The sequence below is a fragment of the Polyodon spathula genome, chromosome 6 (genome assembly GCF_017654505.1).
Source record: "Polyodon spathula isolate WHYD16114869_AA chromosome 6, ASM1765450v1, whole genome shotgun sequence".
NCBI classification, from domain to species: domain Eukaryota; kingdom Metazoa; phylum Chordata; class Actinopteri; order Acipenseriformes; family Polyodontidae; genus Polyodon; species Polyodon spathula.
The window spans coordinates 7244262-7272220 of NC_054539.1; the positions used below are offsets into that span (position 1 = coordinate 7244262).

General features: G+C 38.7%; 1 protein-coding gene across 1 annotated transcript; it reads left to right on the forward strand.

The window, feature by feature from the left end:
* The first annotated feature begins 726 nt into the window (after positions 1 to 726).
* Positions 727 to 26263, forward strand: heatr1 (HEAT repeat containing 1). The gene is made up of 45 exons (XM_041251881.1): positions 727 to 782; positions 1659 to 1820; positions 2230 to 2446; positions 2859 to 3000; positions 3226 to 3327; positions 3746 to 3886; positions 4007 to 4218; positions 5310 to 5440; positions 5697 to 5805; positions 6020 to 6130; positions 6238 to 6355; positions 6726 to 6833; positions 6929 to 7024; positions 8669 to 8757; positions 9073 to 9284; positions 9583 to 9704; positions 10191 to 10385; positions 10600 to 10783; positions 11160 to 11308; positions 11410 to 11602; positions 11804 to 11976; positions 12329 to 12496; positions 13606 to 13848; positions 14058 to 14189; positions 14425 to 14528; positions 15927 to 16070; positions 16244 to 16362; positions 16739 to 16860; positions 17708 to 17836; positions 18187 to 18414; positions 18815 to 18944; positions 19110 to 19273; positions 19692 to 19744; positions 19886 to 20009; positions 20094 to 20234; positions 20541 to 20833; positions 21103 to 21253; positions 21464 to 21622; positions 21918 to 22052; positions 22472 to 22576; positions 22947 to 23115; positions 23674 to 23828; positions 23927 to 24085; positions 24371 to 24479; positions 25805 to 26263. Exons 2-45 carry the CDS (start codon positions 1679 to 1681, stop codon positions 25891 to 25893), a joined length of 6471 nt encoding a protein of 2156 aa, XP_041107815.1. The 5' UTR covers positions 727 to 782; positions 1659 to 1678; the 3' UTR covers positions 25894 to 26263.
* The last annotated feature ends 1696 nt before the right edge of the window (positions 26264 to 27959 follow it).

Here is a 27959-nt window from a genome sequence, read left to right on the forward strand (position 1 = left end):
AGTGCTGATGATTCCAAGTACTCCTCGAAGTCACGTGACTTCTACTCGCCGCCTCCGGCATGTGAATTGCCAGAAGAGGTGAAGACAGGTCTAGCATGCTGTGGTGAAGTTAATTCGGAGTTTGAGATTCTATAAAAGTATAGTAATTTTAATAATGAAAAGTTGTATAATCGGTCAAAAAATAACAAAATCAGCAAGGTCAATATCTGCTGGAGAAAAGGAAAATAAAGAAATAGATGTAATAGCCTAAGATAGCTCTAGATTGATATATATATAATATATAAAATAATATATATATATACATATATTATATATCTATAATATTATATATATAGATAATATCTTGTTTTTATAATAAGCGCAACATGTAAAGTGTTGGTTCCATGTTTCATGAGCTGGAATAAAAGATATATATATATATATATATATATATATTAGCGATCTAGGTGCCCACAGACAGGCACATTACACAGGGCAAGACAATCCACACATATATTTTTCGTTATGCTGTGTATTTCACAGTAGTGTCTCATAAAAGCCCACTTGTCACACTGAATAAATGTAAAATTGTTGGCAAGCACTGTTATATTAATCTCAAGCTAAACGGGAATGATAATTTTAACTACCAGCATGTCAATACTCCAACCAACAGAGAGCGCTGTGGATATGGGGGCTAAAGATATTCTAATGCATTGCAGGCGTGGTTTACCATTGATATCTCAGTTTCCGGGTTAGAGGTCAAGCTGCACATGGTGTGTGGTGTTGCAGAAGTCTGAAGTGTGGTAAATACATTTGTTTTATGTATTCATAGAATAAGGTACAATTATATATATATATATATTATATATATATATATATATATATATATATATATATAATTTGTAGGTTGTAAAGACACTACCCTATAGTGAGGATCGAGCAGACATGTCCCTTTTTTGTTGTTAAAGACTAGTCTTGACAGTTTTTTTGCCACTACATGGTTTGTCAAACACATTATGAAAAACAGTTTGTTGTAATATTGTATTAGTTAAAACAGATTATTCACTTAATACATTTCTTTAACGCATAACAGTGTCATCTGTGTGCGATGTGTAGAGAGTTTAGTGTCAGAGCGTACAGGAATTCTGTGCTGAGAAAAATTTACAAACATGTGCGAATGTGCTGTGTGTACTCTACTGACTGGGGATTGAAAGCAGGGTGTCTTGAACTTAATTTCTTTTTGAACAGGCTTGATTAATATCGAAACGGAATTGAAATTTAACGTGACCTGTGGCTTTTTAAGGTTTTTTTTGTTTGTTTGTTTGTTTAATGTATTTGTTGTGATATTTTAAACAGAATTAGGTTAGGTATAGTTTGAATTCGTACGGTACATATTTTAAATTAGGGCTATTCCTACAGTCTGTGTACAGCATCATCGTGTGATGTCAGCTTGAGCAGGGCTAGTTGAAATTGTGATTGCTATTTTAAATCGTAAACGTGTAATCGCTATGCTGTTATGAATTTCCGTAACATTAGGTCTATGATATAGTTGATCACATAACCTGCCAAAAATTAAATAAAATACATAACTGGGTGGAAGAAAACTCCAAATCCTAATGCAATGGTTGGTTTTGATTAACTTTTCTACTGTTATGATTTTTTTTTTTTTTCTTTTTAAGACGACAAACCAGCTTCCGAGATGACCTCGTTAGCACTTCAGTTGAAACGGCTGGCACTGCCGCAGAATGATTCCAGTCTGCTTTCTCGCAAAGAAGTAGCATCTCTCCTGTTTGACCCCAGAGAGGCTGCCGGCATAGACAAGGACACCTTTTTTGCAATAGGCAAGTAAAGCTCTTGCCTAACTTTTAAAAACTTTGAAGTAGTAGTTGTACTGACCAGATATTCCCAGTAATTCAAGAATTATTGTCTTTAATTTTACTTATGTAAAGTAGGGTTATACTGTAGGCGTACCATACCTGTGGGAGATGTGTGTATTTATGCAACATGCTTGATTATAAACATAGAAAAGAGAAAGTGAATAACTTGGTGCTGAACTGCACTGTCAGATTTACATTGATTGTAGGCAGACGACACTTAGAAATCATGCCAGATTCCCGAATAGTTATTTTCTGTTGTGAACTGGGTATAACGCCATTAATTTGTTTGGAACCCAAAAAGGATGCTGTATGAGAAGTGTATGGATTAGAAGGGCTGTACTTAAACAAGCCTCTCCTCTGGCTGTATTCGCAGGATGCACTGGTTTGGAGGAGCTCCTTGGTATTGAGTCTTCCTTTGAGGAGTTCCAGACTACCCTGTTCAGCCAGGCATCCAAAAGCCTGGAGCGCAGCGTGCAGAACAAAGAAGTGAACAAGCAGCTGGATGAGAGCCTGTCCCTCTTCCTGACACGCCTGTCCCCCTACTTCATGCTGAAGCCAGCTCAAAAATGTCTGGAGTGGCTCATTCACAGGTAACACTTCATTAACTGTAAATCCCTGCTTTATAATACCTGAGGATAGTCACGGTTGTGACTGAAAAATCTGCCCTTATTTGCACTTCCACCTTGTCCTGAACATTCAATGTAAAAATAACTTTTATGGTTTTGCATTAATGGCTTTTTGGAGTTGTTTTTTTTTTCTCCAGCTTTAGAGAGCGAGTCTGTTTCTACCTGCTTTCCATCTGTTTATTGAGACTTATGCATCTCTTTGTTGGATGTATGCAGTTACTTTCATAATTGCTCAATACTTATTTGATGATTGTGAATTCAGTGTTAGTGTAAGATTGAGCACACCTCAATCAACCTGAACCCCCTTTGTTGTTAAGTCTCTCTCCAACAGATGCTGCCAAATTCAGCTTTTAGTTTTTTTGTTTTTTCTCCAAAGGTTTCATGTTCATCTTTATAACCAGGAAAGCTTGATTGCTTGTGCTTTGCCCTATCATGAGACCAAAGTGTTTGTGAGAGTAATCCAGCTTTTAAAGATCAGCGAACCAACACATAGATGGAATTGGCTGGAGCCGATGCAGGTAAGAAACATAAACTTGTTTTTGGTTGATCAAATTGGACAATGTGCTGTAAATTAAAACAATTGTATAACAAGCCAAATGTATAGATGGTCATTTAACCAACTCAATCAAAATGTTGACCTATCACCATGAAGGTTGGGGTTGCTGTAACGATTGAAGTAAAAGGTGAAAGGCGTGCTTTCCTTTAAGTGTGTTAGTTACTGTTCTGTTTCTGTGTTCTAACAGAAGCATGGTGTCCACCTAGCCAGAGGAACTTTGATCACACACTGTTATAAAGACCTGAGCTTCATGGATTTCATCTGCAGTCTGGTGACAAAGGCTGTCAAGGTATGCTTCCCCCCCAGCAGTTTTTCTATAATTATAATTCTGTAATTGCTGAGAATGCAGCGATATATCACAGTGGATCATTGAGTATCCGAATGTGAGGATATATACCGGGTATATAAATGTAGTTAGTTCATGGTGATATACTTTAGTATTACAGACTGATTACTCCTTGTGTATATATAGCTGGGACAGGGGATGTTAGTAACATACTTGTTTGTTTTTCAAGCATGAAACTCGTACATATTAAGTCTGAATTACATATTCTGGGGAAATGATACAATGTTTTTTACACATTTTAAATTCTACATCTCTTTGGTCCTGAGTAGCCAGTGAGGGTGTTTTTAAGGAAGAACAGGTTTAATGTTATTTTGTTTTTCTTTTTGTTCATCTTCAGTTGTTGGTTTTTGTTTTGGTTCAGGCTTATTCCAGTTGCTCTGGAAGCAGTGCTCAGCTCAGAGTCCATTTCTCTTTTTATGCATCAACGATTGTTCCTGCCTTGGATGCCTTAGAGAAGATCACCGATTCAGTGATAGCAAAGCTGCTCCCTTACATTCAGAAGGTACAGACTCCCACTAAGCATGCTGTCTTCTGCAATACTTAAGATCTAACATTTTACTGCCTTTCGTGCTTTGTTTGACAAATACAGTTTTTAAACGTCCTTGTGCTTTCTGTGTTTTAGGGTTTGAAGTCTTCGTTGGTAGACTATAAGGCTGCCACCTACATGATCATTTGCCAGCTGGCTGTAAAGGTGGTCATGGAAGCATCTTTAGTCAACACCCTGGTGCTGCAGATCAGCAAGTCACTTGCAAAGTCTCCATCGATACTGAGGGAAGGACTGGGCTGCTTGATTATTCTATTGCAAAACCAGAAGGGAGACAGCCTGGGAAAAAAGTAAGTCAGAAATAAACTAAACGTTTGCATAAATGTATTGCAAAGTGAACTCACAAAATAATTGTGGCAATGTTGTCCCGCCCCTGGGTGTATTTCTGTGTTGTGTGTTGCGTGTAGTGTGTTAGTCGGTGTATAGTCATTGGGACACGGGATGTAATATAGGTTACGATCAATATGTCTGTTTGTATTTAGGCACAAGGACGTGCAGGTAAAATGTAATAATATGTGAGCACAGGGAATTGCACTTATTAATTAACGTGCAGTTGTACCGAGACTCCAATTGAATGATTGATTAGCAATCGAGTCTCGGTACAGCTGCTTAAAAGCAGCATGTTTTCACTCACTCAGGGTTGTGTGTTCGGGAGTGGAGAATGGAGAGAGAGAGAGAGAGGAGAAACGTAAATGATAATATCAGTTGCTATGAGTGCTGGAAGGACCAGCACTGTACTTGTTTTGTGTAGAGTTCGTCCACCCTGTTTTGTTAGTGCCTACTCGTTTTGTTTGTCTATTTTGGCCGCAAGTGCCGTGTTCTGTTTTGGTGTCAGTGTTTAACCTTTTTATTTGCTGTCAGTTTACCTATTAAATGCTGACCGCAACGAAGCGCTCGGCTTCACTAAACTCCACCTCTCTGTGTCTCTTCTGTGTTGGTTCCTGTTTCTGGTCTGATGTCACCCATTACAGCTGTCTTTGTGACAGTCGTCCTCCACCCACCCCCCATCCCCCCAAAGTGCACACTTGCACTGTATCTGTCTGTTACGCTCAACATGCTGAGCATGATATCAGCCATGGAGTTACACACGTAATTTCCAAACTTCATATCATAGACTCCTACAGGCTTTCAAATTGCATTCGGTTGTACTCCGACATATCATGAGATCTGAGTCAGTAATGTTTCTGTAACTTTCGTATTGATTAGTACAAACTAGATTAGACGTTTCAGAATTTCTGTGAATTTTGCCATTAACTATTCTGGGGCCATATCTAGTAGAACAATATTAACACATGTTACGTATGTAGTAAAAAGTCAGCAAAGATTAAAATAGTAATGTTTGGATCAGTGCTTGCTAATTTTATTTCCTTTCTTGTTGCAGACCCTATACACACCTGAGTACCATTCCTGGCCTCATCGCCACTCTCCAGGGTATTGCGGCAGCACATGACATCAGTCCTCTACTCCGCTACCTGCTCCCACACCTGATCCACTCTGTAATCACAGACAGTGGTAAGATTTCTCTAATTTACTTTTATTTTATACTCCACATAGAAGTAAAATACAGTGCCAGTGCCTTCATCAAACAGCATTTACATAAAACTGATGATACTAAATTTAATTGACTTTAGTAATGTACATTATGATGTTAGTAATGTTGTTCATTAAGGGTCATATTGAGCTGAATAAGTAAAAACTGTTGTTGCATTGATACCGGTCCTGTTTTTGGGGAATTCTGCTTTAAAACAATTCTGTTTCTTCTGTACAGACGAGTCCCAGACAGAGGAGTCCTCCGATAAAATGAACTTTTCAAGCCTCTTGGAATCTGTCCTTCAGAACATTTTATTGGAAAATGGCTTGGACCACATGGTAACAAAGTAAGTTGCACACCCATCCTTTTCCAGTTGAATTGCTTTTTTTAGTTGTGGCACAGTTCATTGGTGGTTATTTTCCAGGTAACTGAAAAGCCTTAAAGACCTTGGAAAAACAGGTGGTGAAGCTGAGCATCACTTTTTAAATGTCTTAAATAAAGCACAAACACAACTTGATTTTGTGTAACCTGGTAAAGCACTGTGAACACTGTCTCTTTAGAGGGCTTCTCCAGGGATACATTTCCTACGGCGTGCTGAGTGACATGTCTCCAGACAGCTTGACAGGTCTCAACCAACGACTCCTGCCCTTTGTACGGCTACTGGAAACAAAGTAAGGAGTTTAACACTTACCTTGCCTGTGGAAGGAAAATGCCCTTCTGCTGAGGGAATGCAACATAGGTCTGCTTGCCCCCTCTCATGCGAGCCCCTATGTTCCAGGTATCCCAGTGCTTTGGACAGTGTTTTGGAAGGGCACTTGAAGAACGTGACCGACCAGAAGGAACAGGATCTCTTCCATCAGTTCATCTCCCTCTCCATGAGCAGTGGGAAATACAAGGTAAGAAAGAGACGGCAGTTCATCAGATGCAACCTACTGTTTCATGCTGTCTGAATCATTAACAGTAGAATTCAATGAGATGGGTAACAGGTGTGTTTTTTTGGTGGTTGCAGTTTTTTAATATATGATATTAGTAATAATGTAAGATGACAGTGTCGTCTAAATGTGTTCCTGTGCAAGAACATTTTTATACTGGTCTTCCAATTGTATCATTCTTGTGAATGAACCACAGTAATTGAGGCTTTACCTTGAGAACCATTCACATGGAAATTTAAGATATATTTTTTGTTTTTTAATTTTACAAATCCTTTGTGGAGATATGTATATGTATGTATATTTTAAACCCTTTGATTTGTTCTTTTGGTTTTAGATTTTGTCAGATTCTGACACATCGCTGCTACTCAGTCTAAACCATCCGCTGTCTGCAGTAAGAAACTTGGCCATTGAACATCTGAAGGAAATAATTAGGACAGCACAGGTAATTGAATTGACTAAAGACTGTCTCCTACCCAGTCCAGCTCTCAAGATCTGTACACACTGATGACTGATATGAGCTTGCCTTGCCTTTTACAGGAGGGGTTCGACGAGTCCTTCCTCAGAGAAGCTGTCCTGAGCCGGCTGAAAGATGACACCCCTGAAGTTGTTCTAGCTGCTCTGAAAGCTCTGGAGGTTAGTCTTCAGTGGTCATCCCTGTATGACTAAAAAGGGGGTTCCAGTGGGATAGGATTAAACCATTATACGTTGCTGTGACTGCAAAAACAATTATCATTATACGTTGCTTTGACTGCAAAAAAAAAACAAAACAAAAAACACGTTTTTGAAAGAGAGAAATTCAAATAATATCTGTGCTTTGATTACCCAAAAGAGGGTCACATAACTACTTAACTACAGCGCATTCTGCTGAAAACAATTCTGGTTTTGCAGAGGTTTGATTTGGTAACTCACTGCTACTGCAATGTTGAATTATACAAAACAGAAATAATGGAATATTAAAAAGATTTAAATGTAATATTCCAAAAATGTCTGGGTGAAAAGTTCAGAAACGGCAAATTTATGTTTTTTTTTTTTTTAAGTTGTAAAGCTAGATACTTTTTTTTTTTGAATGCTAGATAGTTACTAATTGAAGTACCTGCCGTTGCCTGGGGAAATTCAATATTTCATGCATGAGAAATTGGGGGATGGTAACCTTATGGTTTCCTGTAAGTTGCTGATCTTGGGTGTTGCACAATGCACTCGGGCCCCTTTCCCTTTATTTAATTTTTTTGGGGGGTTTTGCCAATGTTTTATTTTTTTTTGTTTTTGTTCTTTTTATTTATTTTTGGTTGTCTTTAATTTTGAGATACATGGCTACTGTAGTGATCCAGCAATGGGGTTACTAAACAAAGTACCCCGGGGGTCAAAAGTTTGGATTCAAACAAAGCCCTTGACCTTCCCCTGGATGAAAGAGGAGGCCATACAAAGTTTAGTTGCAGTGGCACCTGCGGGGTCCTAATGCATAAAGGAACAGACAGACAGACCAGCTTTCTTCTTTATATATTAAGATAGAGAGTAGAGGTCGGCACGGGTAGAAAATCCGGAACCGGGTACCCACCATGAAAGATACCCGGATCTCTTATATTAAAAAAGAAATCACATATTAATGTTTTAAATGCATGATACATAGTTAAATACTATATAGTACACATACATTTAGTCTCTTCAGATATGTAGACTTGTGTAGCCTTTTTCAGTACTGGAAACATTGAAATAATAATAATAATAATAAAAAAAATCTCAGTTTGAATACAGTTATTCATTTTAAATGCGCTTTATGCTGCAGGATTATTTGCAACATCTTTTGGCCATATTCTGCTGTTGTTTTAATACATGGCATCCAGCAAAGGAGTCTTGTGTGGAATTTCTTCACCAAAGCAGGAGAAAATGGAATTTGCAAACGCTGCCAAGGAAATATTCCATTCAGAGGAGGAAGCACTAGCACATTTACTTCATGTGGACCACAAATATTTATTTAACCCAAAACAAAATAGTTAAATGTTTAGTAAGTGTATGTGTAATGTTTTTCTCCTACTGATTTAGTTTTGCACTTTACGCATTTTGGAGTGCATGCCTTTTATTTGTTAATCTACTTCATAAAAAATATATATATATATAAAATATGTTTTATGCTTTTGTCTGTTTAGAGAGAGAGAGAGAGAGAGAGAGAGAGAGAGAGAGAGAGAGAGAGAGAGAGAAGTCTGTTTAAGCTTCCTTTATCATGCTTTCATCGCTTGCCTTTGTCTTGACTAGTCATGGTTCTGAATAATGTTTCTGCAGGCATATGCTGACCACCTTGGCCCTGAAACCGTAGTATTGTCTCTGCTCGCACTCTTCCAGCGAGTCGATTTGTCAAAAAGTGGAAAATGGTGGGTGAAACTGTTTTGTTCAACATCTTATAAAAAAATATTTTGCACTCGTTTTCCCTACATAGTGCGATGAATAATAAAGTGGCAGTCTGGCTTTGGGTATGCATGTAATTTATCATGTAATTAACTGAGTGCCAACCTTTGCAATATGTTTTATTAAAGCATTCTAAAACATACTTGTATCCATACTGCAGCACTTGAACTCGCTGTGCTGTGAGCAGAGCTGCAGCTGTTCCAATTTCTATTTCTTTGCTTTTGCCAGCTAAAGCTGAAGACTATTCATTGTCTCCAAATGTTACATTTTTGTTCCCGCAGGTTTCCGGTCCTCAAAGAAGTCATTGGGATGTTAGATGATGGCAGGTTTCTAAAGGACAGTGAAAATTTGGAGAGCCAAGTTGTGATGGAGCTGCTGTCCTTTCTGGTCATGACAACTCCGTATCCAGAATATGCTGAACATCAGCTTACTTTATTTATTACCAAGTCCAAGTTGTACTCCAAACATCCATTGACAAAAGGATGGTCAAAAGGTAATATAGTGTAATATCTGCACATATTAATTATCCTATTGTTGGGCTAGACAGATATTTGCTTGCACTCTTTACTATCTGTTGTGGTGCGTTGTTTTTTTTTTTTTTTTTTTTTTTATTTTAATTACATTTTTATTAATCTTCAGAAACAGTTTAAATGTTAATATACCAAGTGGACAATTTTCTGTTTTATTTTAATGTACACATTTAAAATGAGGAGCTTCTTAATTATTCTGAGTTGGCAATCTTACGATCTTATCATTTATCAGCATAAATTGAACCTTGTTCTCTCCTCCAGTGCTTGAGGGCATTATCAAGAAGAGCGATCCTTCAGATATGGTTGGAAAAGCCAACCAAGCACTCATTGTAACAATGACCAAAAATCTTTCTTTAATGGAGCCTTCTTTAAAACTTCACATTGTGAGTAGCCTGAAAATGATTCTCAAATTATACATTGTTTGTCTGTTTGGCTTCCTTATAAGCTTTACCTTAGAAATTGCTTGACTTAAACATTATAATTGGACATTGTAAAGTTATGAGGTGAGTGTCAGGAGAGGCATTGCATATATAATTAAACAATATTTTACATAATATATGTAGGATAACCCAATTAGTCATATTTGTGTATACTAATAGGACATTTTTATGTCATGTTGCATAACCTTTTCACCTAGAATTATGTGCCTTATTCTAAAACAGAATACATAAAAAAATACATGGCACACACATCAAATTGTGTGACCATATTTATGCAAGTAAAAACACACTTTCATAGTTGAATTCTTTATTTTTATATTTTATATTAAACTACAGGTGCTGCGGCTATTAGTTCTTAGTAAACTGGTGCTTCTTTTTCTCAGAGATTCGGGGTACAGGTTAAATTCCGTTTGTTTTGTTGCATTTCAGATGGAAGACCTTATTCAAGTAGCCGAGAAGCAACGGTCCAGTATTCGAGAGAAAGTGGCCTTCCTCGTCATTCTCTATACGCTGGTCCAGAGCATTGAGGAGCTGTCTGAGCCACATCACTTGCAGACCGCCCTGAACGTGTACAGCCTGCTTGAAGCAAGGCTCCAGAAACTCATCACCAAGGGCTTCAGCATGGTAAGTAACAGTAATAAAAAAAACACATCCTGACCCTGTACGTATCCTAAAGTCAGAGAACGAAAAGAAACTGACTGACTGATAAGTTCATTTTGGTGTACCTTTGTATTTCTTTGTAGTCTAATTTTTATATCTTGAAAGTTAAAGTCCAAATGTTTTTTGTTAAGTACTTCTTGGTTTAAAATGAATGTATCATATTCCCTGTGTCTTACAGGAGGTTTCCTTCAACGAGAACCCAAAGTCTCAGCTTGACAACTTGTCTCTAGGAGATATTTTGAGTGATTACCTGGACAACCTTAGAATGGCAGAGAGTGGGGGAAATGAATACTGGATCTTATTGACCTTGCTGCTTGAGTCCTTCATACCTGCCATCCAGAGTCCAGCTACCCCATTCAGAGGTAACCAAAAACAGTGTTTTGCCCAAAACTATTTAAAGTAGTCCTACATAATAATAGATGTCATAGTTTATTCATTTGTATAGCAGTTATAGACAGTCACCTGAACATACGTTTTTAAATAATGCACAGTTATTTTCTCCTGTATTCTGTTGAATTGTCGTTTATAGATTTTAAGAGATATGTTAACGATTTCAGGCTCTGAAGCAATACCTGACAATATTCCTGGTGTCTTCTCATGGTTTTCAATGTTAATATACAGTACAGGAAACAGAAGACATTGTATGTCTTTTTAATTTATTTTTTGTTTTTACTGCAGCCTGTTCTGCACCATGTCTTCTGTGACCAATGTATTTCCCTTCCCTTCCCTTCTGTTCAGGTCAGACCTGGTGGAACCCAGAGCAGCTGGATGGCCAGGCTTGCAGTTACCTGCGTCTGCTCGTTAGGCTTTTCAATATTGCTATTGCTGGAGCGAGTCAAAGTCACATGGCCTTCAGATTTAAGGCACTCATGCAGCTTCTCTTTAAGGTACATCTGCAGGTTGCATGGGGAATATTTACTGTTGCACAAAGCTTTTCTTATACGGGTGAATACAAAATATAGCTCTGTGTGTGTGTTTGTTTTTTTAGGTTCACCTTAGTGACCCCTTAGACCTCTTTAAGTTCTTGTCCTTGCTGTGGAGCTACAATTACAACCTTGCTGACCAGCTGAACTGCACTGTTAAGGCACTGCTTCAGACCCAGACCCTGTATGTGGGCTCCACTCTGGTTGGGGCACAGACTGTGAGCACAGTAAAACAGCTGGTATCCTCATCCTCCCCAGGTAAGACACCAGTGTTGCATAACTGCTGGGATCACTCAACATTCCCGTGGAGGGAGGACGATAGGGACTCCTTTCCCGGCATAGACTGTATTGCTGTTCATTTGCATATTACACTTGGTTCAGCATTAAAATGACTATAGGGGATTTGGTGTGGAGCACTGTGCATTTCACTCCATATGAACCTCCCTTGTATTTTTCCAGTTGTGCCGTCCCTGATTGTGAACCTGGGCAATCCAGTCAGAGAAGTAAGGAGAGCTGCTGTCGCCTGCCTGCAAACCCTGGGTGGAGCAGAAGCCTCTCCATTTTTCCCCTTTATTGAGAAGCTGCTTCAGTCTACAGAGGAGATAATTGCTGATCCTGCCCATGTGATCCAGGTACATTAAGAAGTTATGAGAGAAACAATACAAATTAATTTTTGTGTGGTGCCCTTCACGCCATCAGATTCCAGAGCGCTCTACAAAGTTTAAAAACAAAGCGAGAGCGTTATATAAAAGCATATTAAAAAAAAGTATGTTTTCAATTTAGACTTGAAAGAATCCAGTGTTTTAATTTGCTAAAAAGTCAACTGGAGTAGAGTTCCACAAACGAGGAGCACAACAGTAAATCTTTTTGACTGGCATGGTTCATTTCACATTTGGTTCTCCCTGGTCACTTAATAGCGTACTTGTGATTAGTAAACAATTTACCTGAGGTAATAATTTGTTTGAACCTCTTTGTTTTGTACAGGCCTTCGGCAGTTTGTTTGAGGAGTTCCCGATGTCGACTAAACTCAGATCCTATAGGCAAAAGCTTGCGGATGCCCTGAAGGAAGTATTGAGGTGTGGGTGTGATCCCGAGTGCCCGTCGTACATAGCAAGTGGACTGATGAGGGCCCTGCAAGAGGTGAACAACGAGGTACTGTACATCTGTTCATATTCATCTAGTCTCTCTCACTCTCTGTATGAATTGTTGTGCTTGCATGAATCTAAGTGCCAATATTTTTCAGAATATGTAGCTTTCTGAAAAGTAGTTCTGATATCAAAAGTCATGTAAACACAGTTTTTCAAAATTCTATGGTACGTTTTCAGAAAACACCACCTATAATGGTATTCCAAAAACATAATTTGTCACGCAAACAAACTTTTTCATAACTTATTCTGACAGTGTACTGCACATGTGCAGACTTTGACATTAGAGGAGGAACTATATCCATATTTTTAGAAGAAAGTAAGCAGTGGCAGTTATGATTAAATACAAGTGTACAATCTGTAAGGTACAGTGGCTTATATGAAGAAGCGGATAAGCTGTTGTTGTAAGGAGTGGGCAATTTGCACGCGAATTAGAACCAGAGAGATGTAAAGGATAATAATCTGTTGAATACAGCATAAGAATTTGCAACTTCACTAAATCCAAAATCCCATATTAAAATTTAAGACGCCCTCGAATTTCCCACCCTCAATTTGAGGAAAAAATAAAACGTCAAATAAATCTGTATTTACAAAAATAAACCTCAATTACGTGTGTGGAGGCAGTTTGTGGCAGTCTGCTGTCACACAGAGCATTACAGTTATGTGCTGCTTCTTGTTTCCAGTGGTGGTTTACTCACACCTGTTTGTGTACTCGGGTAGTCTCGTCTTCTGTTGGAGTCTATACTCTCAGGCTATTTGAGGGAAAAAAAATGGTTTAAAAAGTGCATCTTAAATTCGAAGGAATACGGTACCTGATAATTCATGCTTCAGACTGAACCGAGCCCTGTCTGTTCCTAGTCACTACTGCGTATGAGCAAATGCTGTTTTACGGAAAATGTAATCCATGTACACAGCTGAATTGGATTATCATTATTGGATTATCTACTCTTAAGTCATGTAAACACCGGAAAGTGTCGTTTTCTGATTGAGTTTTCTGAATTATTAGTTTTCCGAAAACTTGCTCTCCATGTAAATGTACTGAATGATTACGCTACATCTTGTAGTGCACCGATATTACTTTCAGCCAATATTGTATTTGTTTCTGTTTCCCTGAAGCTGGTACTGTCTGCATTACTGCCTGCTCTTGAGAGGTTACTGGCAAAGGCAAACCAAGTGCCTGTGGTACTTCTGAAAGATGAGGCCCTCCTGCTGCAGCTCATTCTGAGGAAATACAACGAGCAGTCCGCCTCTCTCCTGGCTAAGAACCAGCAGAGTCTGGAGCTCTTCATCGCAGCGCTGAAAGCCACAAACGAAGTCTATCAAGGCTTGCCCACCTTCCAGATCATTGCTCTCGAACAGGTATAAAAATTATGTGCAAGTCCAATGTTCAGCTTTAGAAAAGTGCAGCTTCTCTGGGCTGCAAGGCGCGAAAGCAAGTGGAGTCGATTTGGAGTAATCTAGTCATTGACTTCACTTGTCATCTGCAGTACAGTGTTTACCCTGGAATGCATATTTGCTGTCATGTTATAAGTAGTACCTGTGTTGTAAACATGTTGTCTGGTTCACAGATCACAAAGGGATTCTTTGCATCGCTCTCTGATGAGAAGATACAGCAGAGGCTTCTGGGTGTAATGTTTGATTTGCTGGTGGAGTGCAAAAATCCAGTCTGTGCACAGACAATTAACAGTGTTTTCAAAGCAGTAAGTTACCATGTAGTGTTACCTTCTCATATATTTAGCCAGTACCACCATCTTTATTTATTTATTTTTATTGTGAAATACGTTGAATTTGAATACCAGTACCGAAAGTAAATACCCCTTTTTTCTCTTTGTCATTGAGTTGTCCTACATTCACTTTGTTTCTGTTCCTGCACTGATGCTGCTGTACCAGCTTTCTGGCCTTTTTCCAGGTTCTAGTTGTTTGTTGCTGTTACAGATCGCAGTTGATGCTGAGCAGGTTGCTAAAGAACTGGCGCCCTTGGAGAAGTCCAAAAGCCCCGCGACTGTCCAGCAGGCAAGGAGACAGAAGATGCAGCTGCGGTAAGGAACTGGGTTTGCTCTATTTAACACTAGAACCGCCTGGTGGGTCACTTTGACCCAATCACTTTTCAACTGCTTTGTTATGAAAATGAAAGACATACTATCGGATACAACTGAAAAATTTTATTCATGAACATCAAGTCTAACATTTGCATCGCAGAAACACCATATTTAGTAGGCTTTATCTTCAATATGAGCGCATATACATCTCGACTATAAACGGTGAAGAAATATAATAAAATACACATTTAAAAAGAAATGGGTATGTACATATACCCTTTTTTAATTTTGTTTTAAAAACACGTCTGCTAGAGGAGGGGGCGTGTCTTGTTTGCTGCAATTACAAAATAAATAGAATTTCTTACATTATATTTAAAACATTTTTTTATTGTAATGCATGGGTCAAATTGACCCACGTGGTGGTTATAGGTAGAACTGTAATTTTTGCGATTCTGGCTATCAAATGCCATTATGATATTTAATTCCTATATTTAGGAAAAGTAAAATATGGACACACACATATGATTTACAACAGAAGAGTAATTAACATTTAAAATCCAAAATGGGTCAAATTCACCCCCATGGCGGTTTAATTAGTGCTGCGGACGAACACGGGATTTTCATGTTCGGATATTCGTTCGTTTTCAAAATGTAATAACTGTTATATTACTCGAACAGGGGGGCACGGCCTGTGTGTGCGCAATCATTTTACAGCAAGACCTTTCAATATGTATATTATTTCTATAATAATAGAAAAATGTTCCAGGAGTAAAGAATAAGTTGTGTAGGCCTTTACCGGAGTGAATACATCTCAAAAAATATTCGTTTGGGTATTTGTCCCAGCACTATTTGAATTTCATTTTTAATCTGTTATTCATTCAAATGCAATGACTGAATGACTGGATGAATCGCACTATTAAGCCGCATTGCTAAGCAGATGCTGAGCTTGATCTAAGGAAAGTGATCTTCCAATATCAGCTGTTAAATATATCAGTTTAAACGTACTTTCTTTTTCAAACATGTTACTTGTTATATAAACAGAATGCTCCGTGAACGTTCATAGAGTGCTGAGGGTATATCACTCGTAGTGCTAGCTATGGGAACCTTCATTGGCCACTAGTTTTGTTTGTTTTTTTTGGCTGTTGTCTTTCGTGGAATCACTTCCATACTCAATGGACGCTTATGGAGTGTCCTGTGTACACTTCTCTTCTGTTGATGAGTAAACATGTTGCAAAAGGAAAAACATTCTAAGCAGAGTTCAGGATTTGTCTTTGTGCTGCTGGGGGAAAGCTTAATTTCTTGGCCTTTGTAAAACTGGAACCTAGAAGGACTCGGGAGAAGCATAATTTCAGCAGAACTCTCCCATGAATAAAGGATTCGCACACATCTGTTTTGCAGGAAGTCCCAGGCTGCTGAACCTACTGCAGAGGCTGGCTGTGTAAACTGGCAGCGCGTCACCCTGATTTTGGAGTTACTGCAGCACAAGAAGAAACTTAAGAACCCTCAAGCGCTGGTTCCTTCACTTTTTAACCTGCTCACCAGGTACCAGGCATATCAGGCTTTTAGACAACCACAAATTCTCTGCCATAATTAAAATGGTTTTCTATTTCTTTCTTTTAAAAGGTAGACTGAAGGGAATAGTTTAAGTGAAATAATCATTCATTTGTTTTTGTTGATCAATTTTGCCATTTTGTTTTAAAATCCTCACAATGTAGATGCCTGGAGCCTTTGAATCAGGAGCTGGTGAATTTCGAGTATACAAAGCAGCTAGTCCTGAGCTGCTTACTCAACATCTGTCAGAAACTTTCCCCTGACGGCGGACGGATTAGCCCAGGTAAGCAATGGTTATACTTTCATTTAGCTGTCATGTGGTGAGGGACGGGGAGGGGGACTTGTGGCACAAATGCAGCTGGCCAGGTTTAGTTTGGACCTGCCAAATAAGGAACACAGGACATAACATGTTCTTGGGGAGCTCAGAGATGTGCACTGGCTTGGGTTTGGCAAGACAGGACTCTTACCATTATAACGCTGTACAGCAATTAAAGAAACAACTGCCTGAGTTTACAGTATGCTCATTACTGCTGTCCAGAGTCTCGGAGAAGCAGCACTCGGCACAGACTCGGGAAGCCGTTTCTTCAGTTTTTTCAATTGCAATAGTAAATTAGCCCAGTCAGCGCCTATTCTTTTTTTTTTTTTTTATTGGTTCCCAGACATTCTGGATGAAGAGAAGTTCAACGTGGAGCTGATTGTTCAGTGTGTCAGAGGGTCAAATATGCCGCAGACTCACCACCACGCGTTACTGCTGCTGGGGGCGGCAGCTGGAATGTTTCCTGTAAGTAGAGTAGCCCTTTTTCAGTGAACATACTTTTTTTCTTCAATACACCACTGTCAAAAATGTCCTCCTATAAATGACATCTCCAAATGCAAGTTTCTCTAACAGTCCTACACGCTTCTGTTGCTTCAGCATTGCTAGCCATACTTCTTTGACTGCAAATCACCATTGTCTCGACTCGGATTCCTTATCTTTTCCATTAAAAAAAAAAAAATATATATATATATATATATATATATTTACCATCATGTCTTTTTCATGAACTCACTTATTTTGAGGATCTCTTTGATTATTGGCATATGTAAAACTGCATGCAGTTTCCTATGCTTGAATATATATTGCAGACGGGACATATGTAAGCTTAGGATGAAATGGGTTGACCACCAGGGGATAGTATCGGGTTACAGAAAGTGAACTCCAGGGCACACACTGGTACTGAGTGTTAGAATGATTGGTTTAATAATGACTTGATTGGAGGGTAGTGGAAGGTGTACTTTGGAGGTGCAGCAGAGTTTGGAAAGAGAAAAGCTGTTTAGAAAATGTGTATAGTGTAGAAACTTGCAAATGTGTGCTGTAAGTACGATCTGCGCGTCTAGTGTTACTAAACACTGAAATACAAGACCATCAAACAACTTAGCTGTGCTGTCTGGTAGTTAGGGAACAACTTCAAAAGTTTAGTTTGAATCTTCGAAGGAAGATATGCTTTTGTTTTGTTGCTACTTTTGTTTTTGTGACAATAAAAAAAAAAAAAAAAAAAAGAATTGATTTATTGCAATTCAACGTCTCCAACCTTGTTTGTGTGTCTAGCATATTCCAAATCAAATGACTCAGTTTGCTTGTTTTGTAGGATAAAGTTCTTCACAACATCATGCCTATATTTACCTTCATGGGAGCAAACATTATGAGGCTTGATGATACCTACAGCTTCCAGGTCATCAACAAGACGGTCCAGACAGTGATCCCAGCGCTCATTCAGGTCAGTGCAATAGGAAACGTGTACTAACGTGGCCAGCTTGACAGCCAGCTGCAGCATATGTCACTCAATACTGGAGTTCAATGGACTGAGTGACTTTTTTCATTAGTTTTTTTTTATATAATTAGAATCATATAAATAAAACATACAATTTAAACCGTGTTGAACTTACACCCCAGCCTGCACCACGGAGATGTTGGATTATTTTAGTTTTCAATTCAAACAATTAAATAAATATTAAATTCCTGGAGCTACTGCTGTGCTGTTAACAGATCATAAGTCAGAAACCATTATTTTATGTAACCAGGATAAATGAAAAATCTGCCCCCAACAACCATTGGCTTTTGTTACAGGCAGATGATGGCAAGTCTTCACAGACGGGGAACGTGGCAAACGTGGTCACGAATATCATCAACGTGTTTGTGGACGCCCTGCCCCACGTCCCAGAGCACCGGCGCCTGCCCATCCTGGGACAGTTGGTCAGGACAGTGGGGCCGGAGCGATTCCTCTGGGTCCTGCTGTTGCTCCTCTTCAAGCAACACGTCACCAAAACTGCATCCACCGCAACTAATGGAGACAAGGTAGGGTGGAGTGAAGAGGGCTTTGCATAGTGGGAGAAAGTAAACAACATGATGACACACAATCATGACCGCAACAGACAGAATACAGTAGAAATTGTCCCCACCATCTGAGACGCAGGCTTCTGGAATTGACCACTAAGGGTGTGCGACTGTAATGTTCCTTTACCTTCTGCAACTGTTAGAACATCATCTATACAAAATCACCGTTTCAGACGGGCAAAAATATTTCAAACCAGCTCATTTCAGAAGCTTGGTAAATAGTGATCTAAGCAGGAACATCTGTGGAATTGTACAAAAAAAAAATCCCCAAAAAACAAAACACACTGTTGAAAATTAACTACATGCTGGTACGCAGTGAAAAGCCACTGAAAATTGTGTCTCTTGTTTTGTGTTCCACCAGGAGGCTGTTTTGGAGAGGGATACAGAGTTCTTGATTTCAGTGTGCTGCGAATTTGAGGTTGAGGAGCAGCTAGCCAGCCTAATTAACATCCTTCAGTTCCTGCCAACTCTACCAGAGGACAAGGAAGAAGGTAATGGGAAATTAGACTTTTCTGTATTGATCTCTCTGCCAACACACTGATGCTAAAGAACCATTTTAGTGTCCCAAAGTAAGTAACCAACAGGTGGTTGAAATATATGAGCAGGATACAAATTTATACAAGGAAACCAAGCAATATATTTTGTTCCATCACAAGGTCAAGGAAGAAAGAAAACAACACGAAAGAAAACCAAAAAGGAAGAGACTGCAGAGCTGCTCTTCAACGTGGACACACACACAGGAAAAGAGCTCCGGCATTTCAAATTCCTCTCCGTCTCCTTCATGGCACAGCTTTTGGCGTCTAACAGCTTGATTGGGAAGGTACCACGGCATCTGTTTTTTAAAGAATGTATCAGTCGTCTGTTATCGGCTTGGGGGGTTTTCCAGCACATTTTGGTGTGAAAACACACCCTGGCACCACCAAGTGATTTACAGGCAGTGGTGATTGTTCTCCATCACATGCTTCCAAGATACCTGCACTGTCTTGCGACAAGTATCTCACTTGTCTGGTCATCATTTTATCGAAGTAGGTTTTTACCCTGCTTAAATGTTTCCCAGTTCAGGATTCAAGCCTGCTGAAGCAATAAACTTACTGGCAGCTATGGAATAAGCACTCCCTGCTCTGTTAAGGGTATTGTACAAAGCTCAGCATCCAGGTAACAGTCTTTTTGATTTGTTTAATGACTGGCCTGTGTAAGATTTTAAATGCTGGCCGTGTACTCTTCTTTTGTTTGCGTAGGTTGCTGATTGTGATGAAGTGTCACAGAAGAGCCTGCAAAATCTCGAGCAAAGGTATGTGGGTAGACGCTGAGATTATTTTTTTTTCTTTCCAAGTCTAGAGTGTGTCGATAGCAGCACATTCCACTGACACCAGCCACTTCTCACATTTGACTACATACTGTTGCAGTTCATCTTGTATTGTTTTTGTTACAGTTTGCTTGAGGAGATCCTTCGCTATATAAACACTGTCGCTCACAGTGTGGAGGAGAATTCTGATAAGCCCACAGCAAAGTTCTGGAGGGTTCTCCTCAACAAATCGTATGATGTTCTAGATAAGGTATGTATCCCGTTACTCACTGTGACAGCTTGTTTGCTGTGGACTTGAACCCAACTCATTTTTTTTTTTTTCCTGAATTTACAGGTGAATGCTCTGCTGCCTACCGAGACGTTTATCCCAGTGATCAGGGGTCTCATGAGTAACCAGCTTCCCTCAGTCAGACGCAAAGCCATGGATCTCCTCAATAACAAACTGCAACAGCGATTACAGTGGCAGGAGGGACAGGTAAAGAGAACGACACACTCAACTGTCTTTCAGAAAAGTTGTTCTGCATTATATGACGTGGAATCTCTGTTGCGTTTCATTTTTTTCGTGTGTGTTTTTAAAGTGTATGCTAGTGGCGAACTAGCAATGCCAGTATTTTAATTGTACTCTGCTGTTTTTAATTAACGGGGGGAAAAAAATGTGAAGTATGTGGTTTCAAATGGATGTAAGTGCCATTGTACTAGAAATCTATGAAATAATGTATGTGTGTGTGTATATATGTGTGCCGAAGTCAACTACTGCTGTGTTTGTTTCTGTGGAGTGCAGGTAGAGTTGCTGTTGGAGCTCATAGAGGAGCTGCTGTCCATCGTCAGGCGCAAACTGAAGAAGGATGATGATGATGAGCAGGCTATTAACAGGCAGACCGCCCTGTACAGTCTCAAGCTGCTCTGCAGGTCCTTCGGGGCTGGCCACCAGCAGTCGTTTGTGCCTGTTTTGAGTACTGCAGTGGACCTGATCACAGCTGAAGAGGAGGAGAGGAACGTTATGGGTAGTGCCCTGCTCTGTATTGCTGAAGTCACCAGTACTCTAAAAGCACTCGCTATACCCCAGCTTCCAAGGTAATACATGATCGAATTCACTGCATCCCCCATATAAACCATACAATAGACCCAAGTTACTGATAACGAGTGTACTAGCACAAATAAAAACATATCATGCACTGTACATTCACAGAAATGTGTCCTAGTTGTGTGCTTAACAAGTTAGACAGACTGCATTCCCACCCCCTTTCCCCTCTCCGATTCCTTTAACAGACATCAATGACTAGCTTCAGGCTGATGTATTTTCTGTACTGTGGCAAGCTGATGTATTTTCTGTACTCTGACAGGCTGATGCCTGCTCTGCTGAAGACCCTGAAAGACCGGAAGGAGCTGCTCTCTAATGAGATCTTCTTGCTGAGTGCAGTTACAGCACTGCAGAGAGTCTCTGAGACTCTACCACACTTCATTAGCCCCTACCTAATGGACATTTTACTGCTGGTAACATTGGCTTCCTTATTTAAACAGACACAATATGAAGTCACAAGTGTTCTGTGTCTCTTGAAATTATTTTTCTTATTTAGCAATGATTTGACAACAATCTAGACTAGTGATCAATGATTGGATTTTGATTGCACTGAAGCAACATGCAAAATGTTTCAAGTGAAACAATGTGTCCAACAGGTAATCCACATTCTATCTTCTTTCTAGGTTGCTCACCTGGCAAGGATTACATTGAGTGCGGGACAGGTTCCTCAGATGAGTGTTCGGCTGACTTCGCTCCAGACCACCCTGGCGACCAAGCTGGCTCCTCGTGTACTGCTTCCCACCGTCGCCAAGTGCTACAGCAAACTGGTGGACACACACCAGGTAAGTGGCTTTAGCTGGAACAAATTTAATAAATTCTTAACTTTAAAAAAAATCTATTGTGTGGCTTTGGCCAAATCCTTTAATCTACACAATATATTTAAACGTATAAATTGTATACCTTTTATTCTTCACAATTGTATATTCATTGCTTACCCTGACCTTTGGGTCAACAAGTTTTTCATACAGTTATTATTCCCTTGGAAATGCCCTGGGCCTTGTGCAGTGAAGGTTGGGGAGTGACTGCGGATGATCAAATGTCAGTATTTGAATGTTTTTTGGTTTGTCTTTGGTACAGAGTCGTCTAGGGCCTCTAATGGACATATTGAAGGAACATATCGGTCACATGGAGAGTGAGCAGCTGAACTCGCATCAGTCTGAGCTCACAGCCTTCTTCCTCAAAGCCTTGGACTTCAGATCAGATCACTCAGAGGTAAATTTCCATCGAGTAACAGTGATGAGTCACGTTTTACACTGGCAAAAATATATATGTGCACACATACACCATAGAATAGCGTTAACGGTGTTTGTGCAAGGACATTTGTGGAAGTGCAAACAGGTGTGTTCCAGTGTTGAATATTTCTGTGATCTGGGACACTAGCACTTGTTTTGCTTATCGCAGTACGTTGCTGACGTCTGTGGTCTTGATCTGCTTGCGACTCCAGTTGTGGTTTTCTGCAAAAGTTGCCATTTCAAAAACACAGTGGAGGCTGTATTGATAACATGCTGGCCAGTGCAGCCACTGCACGAGCACTCCTCATCATGCCCCTTTGAAGTGTGGAATCCTGCTTTCCCAGTGTTGTTGCTGAGTGCTTGCATACAGCTTTCACACAGGAGATATTTCTTTTGCAGGATGACTTGGAGAAAACAAATGAAATTGAGGGCCATGTCATCAACTGCCTGCTCGTCATGGTCCTGAAACTTTCTGAAGTCACCTTTAGGCCACTGTTCTTCAAGGTACAGTTAGGATGCATTCTATTATTTGTTTATTTAGCAGGCGCCTTTATCCAAGGTGACCTTAGAGACTAGGGTGTGTGAACTATGCATCACTTACAGCGTCTCACCTGAAAGACTGAGTACAAGGAGGTTAAGTGACTTGCTCAGGGTCACACAGTGAGTCAGTGGCTGAGCTGGGATTTGAACCGGGGACCTCCTTGTTACAAGCCCGTTTTTTTTTTTAACCACTGGACCACAGCCTCCGTTGTGTCCTCCATTTACTTTTTAATATGTTGGTAAAAACGCATTAATTTTAGACTGATTTTAAAAAAAAAAAAGCTAATGTGCCCTCCCACTTGTGATAATTTAACCATGGTTTGTTTTTACCTAGCTGTTTGACTGGTGCAAAACAGAGGATGCGTCTAAAGATCGATTGCTGACGTTCTACCGGTTGTCAGACTGTATTGCCGACAAGCTGAAAGGGCTATTTATACTTTTTGCTGGGCATCTTGTAAAACCCATTTCAAACCTACTGAATCAGACCAACCTAATAAAAACTGGTATGTGTTGCATGTCCTCGCTGGTGTTTTTTTTTATTAGGTGGAAAGAGCTTGAACAGTTTGTTACTAAATGAGTAATAGCTAAACATTCTGACTGTAAACTATTCTGAGGATCTTGCATTGATTTTTGTATTTCTTTCAAATTGTTGAATTATTAGGGGGGGTTTTTTGCATTACAAACCACCGTAATTGAATACTGTATCTGAAAATCAATATAAAATTGGAGGAAAATATAAAGATAACTTTTAAATACTAAGTATACACTTATTGAAAATATGTATCATAGTTTAATTAGTCTTAACATTTATAACAGCCTTAATAGTGTGAGTATTAAATTAATAATGTTGCAAGATCTTGTCTTTTTTTAATTCACTTTGTTAATGTTAGATGAATTCATCATTTAAAACAAAAAAAAAGGCATTAACAGACTTCAATCCGTGTGTGTCTAGGACTGTTGATGTGGTTCACACTGTAAAAGAACAAGCATTGCCAACGTTTTAAAGCCCATTGTTCTGTCTTTCAGAGTGAGTAAAAAAGGTAATTGTGTCTCTGTTGCAGATGAGGCTTTATTTGACTCTGAGAATAACACTGAGAAGAGTTGCCTGCTGCTGCAGTACATCCTGGACTGTTTGCACAAGATCTTTCTGTATGACACCCAGCGCTTCGTTAGTAAGGAGAGAGCAGAAGCCTTGATGATGCCTCTAGTAGATCAGGTATGCTGCAGGGCGCTTGCTATGACTATAAACAGTGATAAACACAGAAACAGTTTCTAAGGAGAAAACAATGTGTTTTTGTTTTTTCTTGTCTGCAGTTAGAGAACATGTTAGGAGGAGAAGAGAAGTTCCAGACAAGAGTAACAGAACACCTGATCCCTAGTATAGCTCAGTTCTCTGTTGCCATTGGCGATGACTCTCAGTGGAAACCCTTGAACTACCAGATCCTGCTGAAGACAAGGCACAGCTCACCAAAGGTAAATACTGTAGCTGGAAGTCAGCTTGCTTTGTGTTTTAAGGTGAAATAAAGACCACCCCACCGGCACTCCCTTTGTCAGCTGGGCATAACTAAAACTAATCCTATATTACTGCAAAATATATTTAAGGTGCAAATGTTTTCAACATTCTAAAACACTGATATAAAAGTACCAGGTTTTGTGCTGTTTTTTTTTTTTTACATATTTTGAGTTGAATTTTAAGAAGCACGAAGAAATGACGTCTATCGATGCATGTCCCTATTCTAATCACTGTTTGGTTGACAGGTTCGATTTGCTGCTTTGGTCATGTTGCTGGAGCTGGCTGGGAAACTGCGAGAGAACTACATGGTGCTGCTGCCAGAGACCATTCCCTTCCTGGCAGAGTTGATGGAGGGTAAGCTTGCAGTCTCCTCCCAGAACAGTAGAATAGAATTGAGAAATATACGAGAGCACATGTTGCAGCAGGAAAAAAAAAAAAAAGCATTTTTTAGATTTCTTGTCGTGTGCACTGTTTATTGTTATATAATATAGCCAATTAAAAACACACTTGTATAGAAATGATGTCTACCTATGTACAGCTCTGGTCAAAGGTTTTGCACCACCCTCTATGTAGAATTAACTAATTTTGCTTCATACAGTTGAATGAAACCTGCTGAATAATGTTATGTTACCATATTGAATTACATATCGCTTTGTAGTTCCATATACTTCCAAAACTGGCAAATTGAAAAATGTGACATTTTGAAATCTAACATGAAATACTGTATTACTATTACACTATGTAACACAATTTTTGTTCCTGGGTAGTAAGTGTTATTTCCTAATTGTTTATGCCTCAAAAGTATAGAAAATGGCTATTATTCCCCACAAACTTTGCTTTTGTGACCAGGACAGTGATATTTCAAAATATCACTATTTCCAATGGGAAAACGGGCAAATGTGCGTCTTTTCGTTCACATAAAGTCAGAAAAAAACAACATATGAATCCAAATTAACATGTATTTATACTAAAGTAATACAAAAATGACTACAAAATATTTAGAAGCGAGTAGTTTTTCGAGATTTACGATTATACTGTAAATACAGAAGTCATAAACCTCGAAAAACTACTCGCTTCTAAATATTATGTAGTCATTTTTGTATTACTTTAGTATAAATACATGTTAATTTGGATTCATATGTTGTTTTTTTCTGACTTTATGTGAACGAAAAGACACACATTTGCCTGTTTTCCCATTGGAAATAGTGATATTTTGAAATATCACTGTCCTGGTCACAAAAGCAAAGTTTGTGGGGAATAATAGCCGTTTTCTATACTTTTGAGGCATAAGCAATTAGGAAATAACACTTACTACCCAGGAACAAAAAAAAAAAATAATTGTTACACTGTGTTATTACTTTGTATCAAAAAGATTAAAGTTACGGTTATATATATATATATATACATATATATATATATATATATATATATATATATATATATATATATATATATATATATATATATATATATATATATATATAAAATTTATTTTTTTTTTTGGTCTCAATCCTAAAATTCTAGGTGATGCAAAACTTTCAGCCATAACTGTATGTATATGTGCCTGTGTGTAATCCCAGACTTTTTTCATGATTTTTTTCAGTGCAATTTTTAATTTTTATATGAAAATGGGATGCTCCCTGGCACCTTCAGCATTAATGCTTTACCTGTGTTTTCAGATGAATGCGAGGAAGTGGAACACCAGTGCCAGAGGGTCACGCAGCAGCTGGAGGTCATTCTAGGAGAGCCACTTCAGAGCTACTTCTAACAATGCTCGAATGAACTGGAGCGCAGGATGAAGACATTGTTGTATACCCCTAATCCTGGGTAGATAATTGACCTGTACAAAAAGGAACTGCATTCCTTGGGAGCTCTTTTTTTTAGTACTGTTTCAGTTACAGCAGTATAGCCATACTGCTCGAGGATAAATATGCAGATAGTCATTCAAAGAATGTATAGTAGTGCATATACCAATAACATCTTTGCATGCAGTTCAAAAGTGTATTTATAGATTTCAAAAATCTATCAGAATTGAAGGGAAATTTGAACTGGTTTTCTTGTGTACTCATTGCATCTTTTTAAAAGCTGTTCTGGAAAGAAGTGGCACTGTTTACATAATAAATACAGTGTGTACAATCCTAACCTGTTTTTGATCACTATTTTGAGAAATGAATTTGGAACTTTTGGACAAATTAATAAAAAAAAAAAAACACCACAAATGTCAATACATGAGAGTTGGTTCACTTTGACATGGGGGGTGTGGGTGGGGGGGAGATATGTTGAATTGACATGAGGTTGCTGGTGATATTCAAGTATAGCCTAGTGTAAACTGGCTCTGATTAAGTCGGCTGTTATTAGCTTGTCTTCCTTTCCAACACGGTGTTTTGTCCCTGCTTACAAGACTCTCAAGGGTGCCACTGGTGCTGTAACTCATAAAACCTCAAACTTTCTGAGATGACATTTTCATTTCTAGAGTTAAGAAGAGCTTCTTAGAACAAATCCATGTGCATTTATCATAAGATGTGTCATGTAATATTGTGGGATGTTAAATAAATTAGATAGAAAAGAGTGCCAAGAGCAACACCACTGTGACACTCAAAACCGCAGTATACAGCCTGTTGACATCACAAGGTCTTAATTAAGCAGTAGAACCCGAAGAGGGCTTATAGTATGTTAAGGCTGGCCTCGTGACGTTTGTTAAATGTACCGATAAATCCTTCTTGTGGGGGTTCTCGTGCTGTTCGAAAATGCATTTGTTAAATATATATATATTTACAGTTTTTTTGTTTTTTTTGTTTTTTTTTTATATTTTATGCAGCACTAGTTTTTGTTGGTAATGAATATAAACGTTTCCCTCATTCTATGAGTAATGCGGTTTGCTCAGAATTCAGTCTGTCTGGCAAGACTTCTTTCGGGCTTCATCCCAGCCGTGGACTCTTCCTGGGTATTTCTATGAAAAAAAAGAACGGGGAAGCATGAGAAGGATAAAGCAGCACAGCAGACAACCTCCAGTGCTACCAAATACAAAATAAGTTGAATAATAGTGTCTCATTTAATGTTAGCCAATGAAAAACGGGGTGCCAAATGTTAGGCTACAGCTGTATACCATAAATAAATAAAAATACAAATAATAATAGTAGTAATGGGATTCAACTACAACAATGACTACAAGATAATGCAATATAACTATCTGGATTAAAACCACTGCTTCGAAACGTTAATAGCAATCTGTAGGTGAGGTAAGGGAGCCTGTTGTGTAAAGAGTGTCTCTATATATATATTAGACACACACACAGTGCCTTGCAAAAGTATTCAGACCCCTGACCAATTCTCTCATATTACCGAATTACAAATGGTACATTGAAATTTCGTTCTGTTTGATATTTTATTTTTAAACACAAACTCAGTCAATTATTGTAAGGTGACATTGGTTTTATGTTGGTAAATATTTTTTAACTAATTTAATAGTTGCAGTGTCTAATATATAGTGAGCGTTCAAAAGTTAAATATAGTTCTTATACATTAAATGCAAAAACATACATATCAGGTGGCTGAAAAATTGTAAACTTCCATTAGACATTGTTACTTAATAATAATACTGCAAATATTTTAAAAGCAGAACTCAAACTGGACAACTATTCTTTCAACACTAACATGTTTTCAATAGTAAAATTAAAGCATGCAACAGTCCACAAATTATTTCCCAAAACCTTTCCAAGGTTTATATAGTTCTTTGTCTGTGACACTGAAACTAGTTACATCTTAAAGAATTTGGGCATCAAATCCTTCTCAAGGACAGAGCCGGACCGATTTGGAATCGGTAGAGTGATGGAG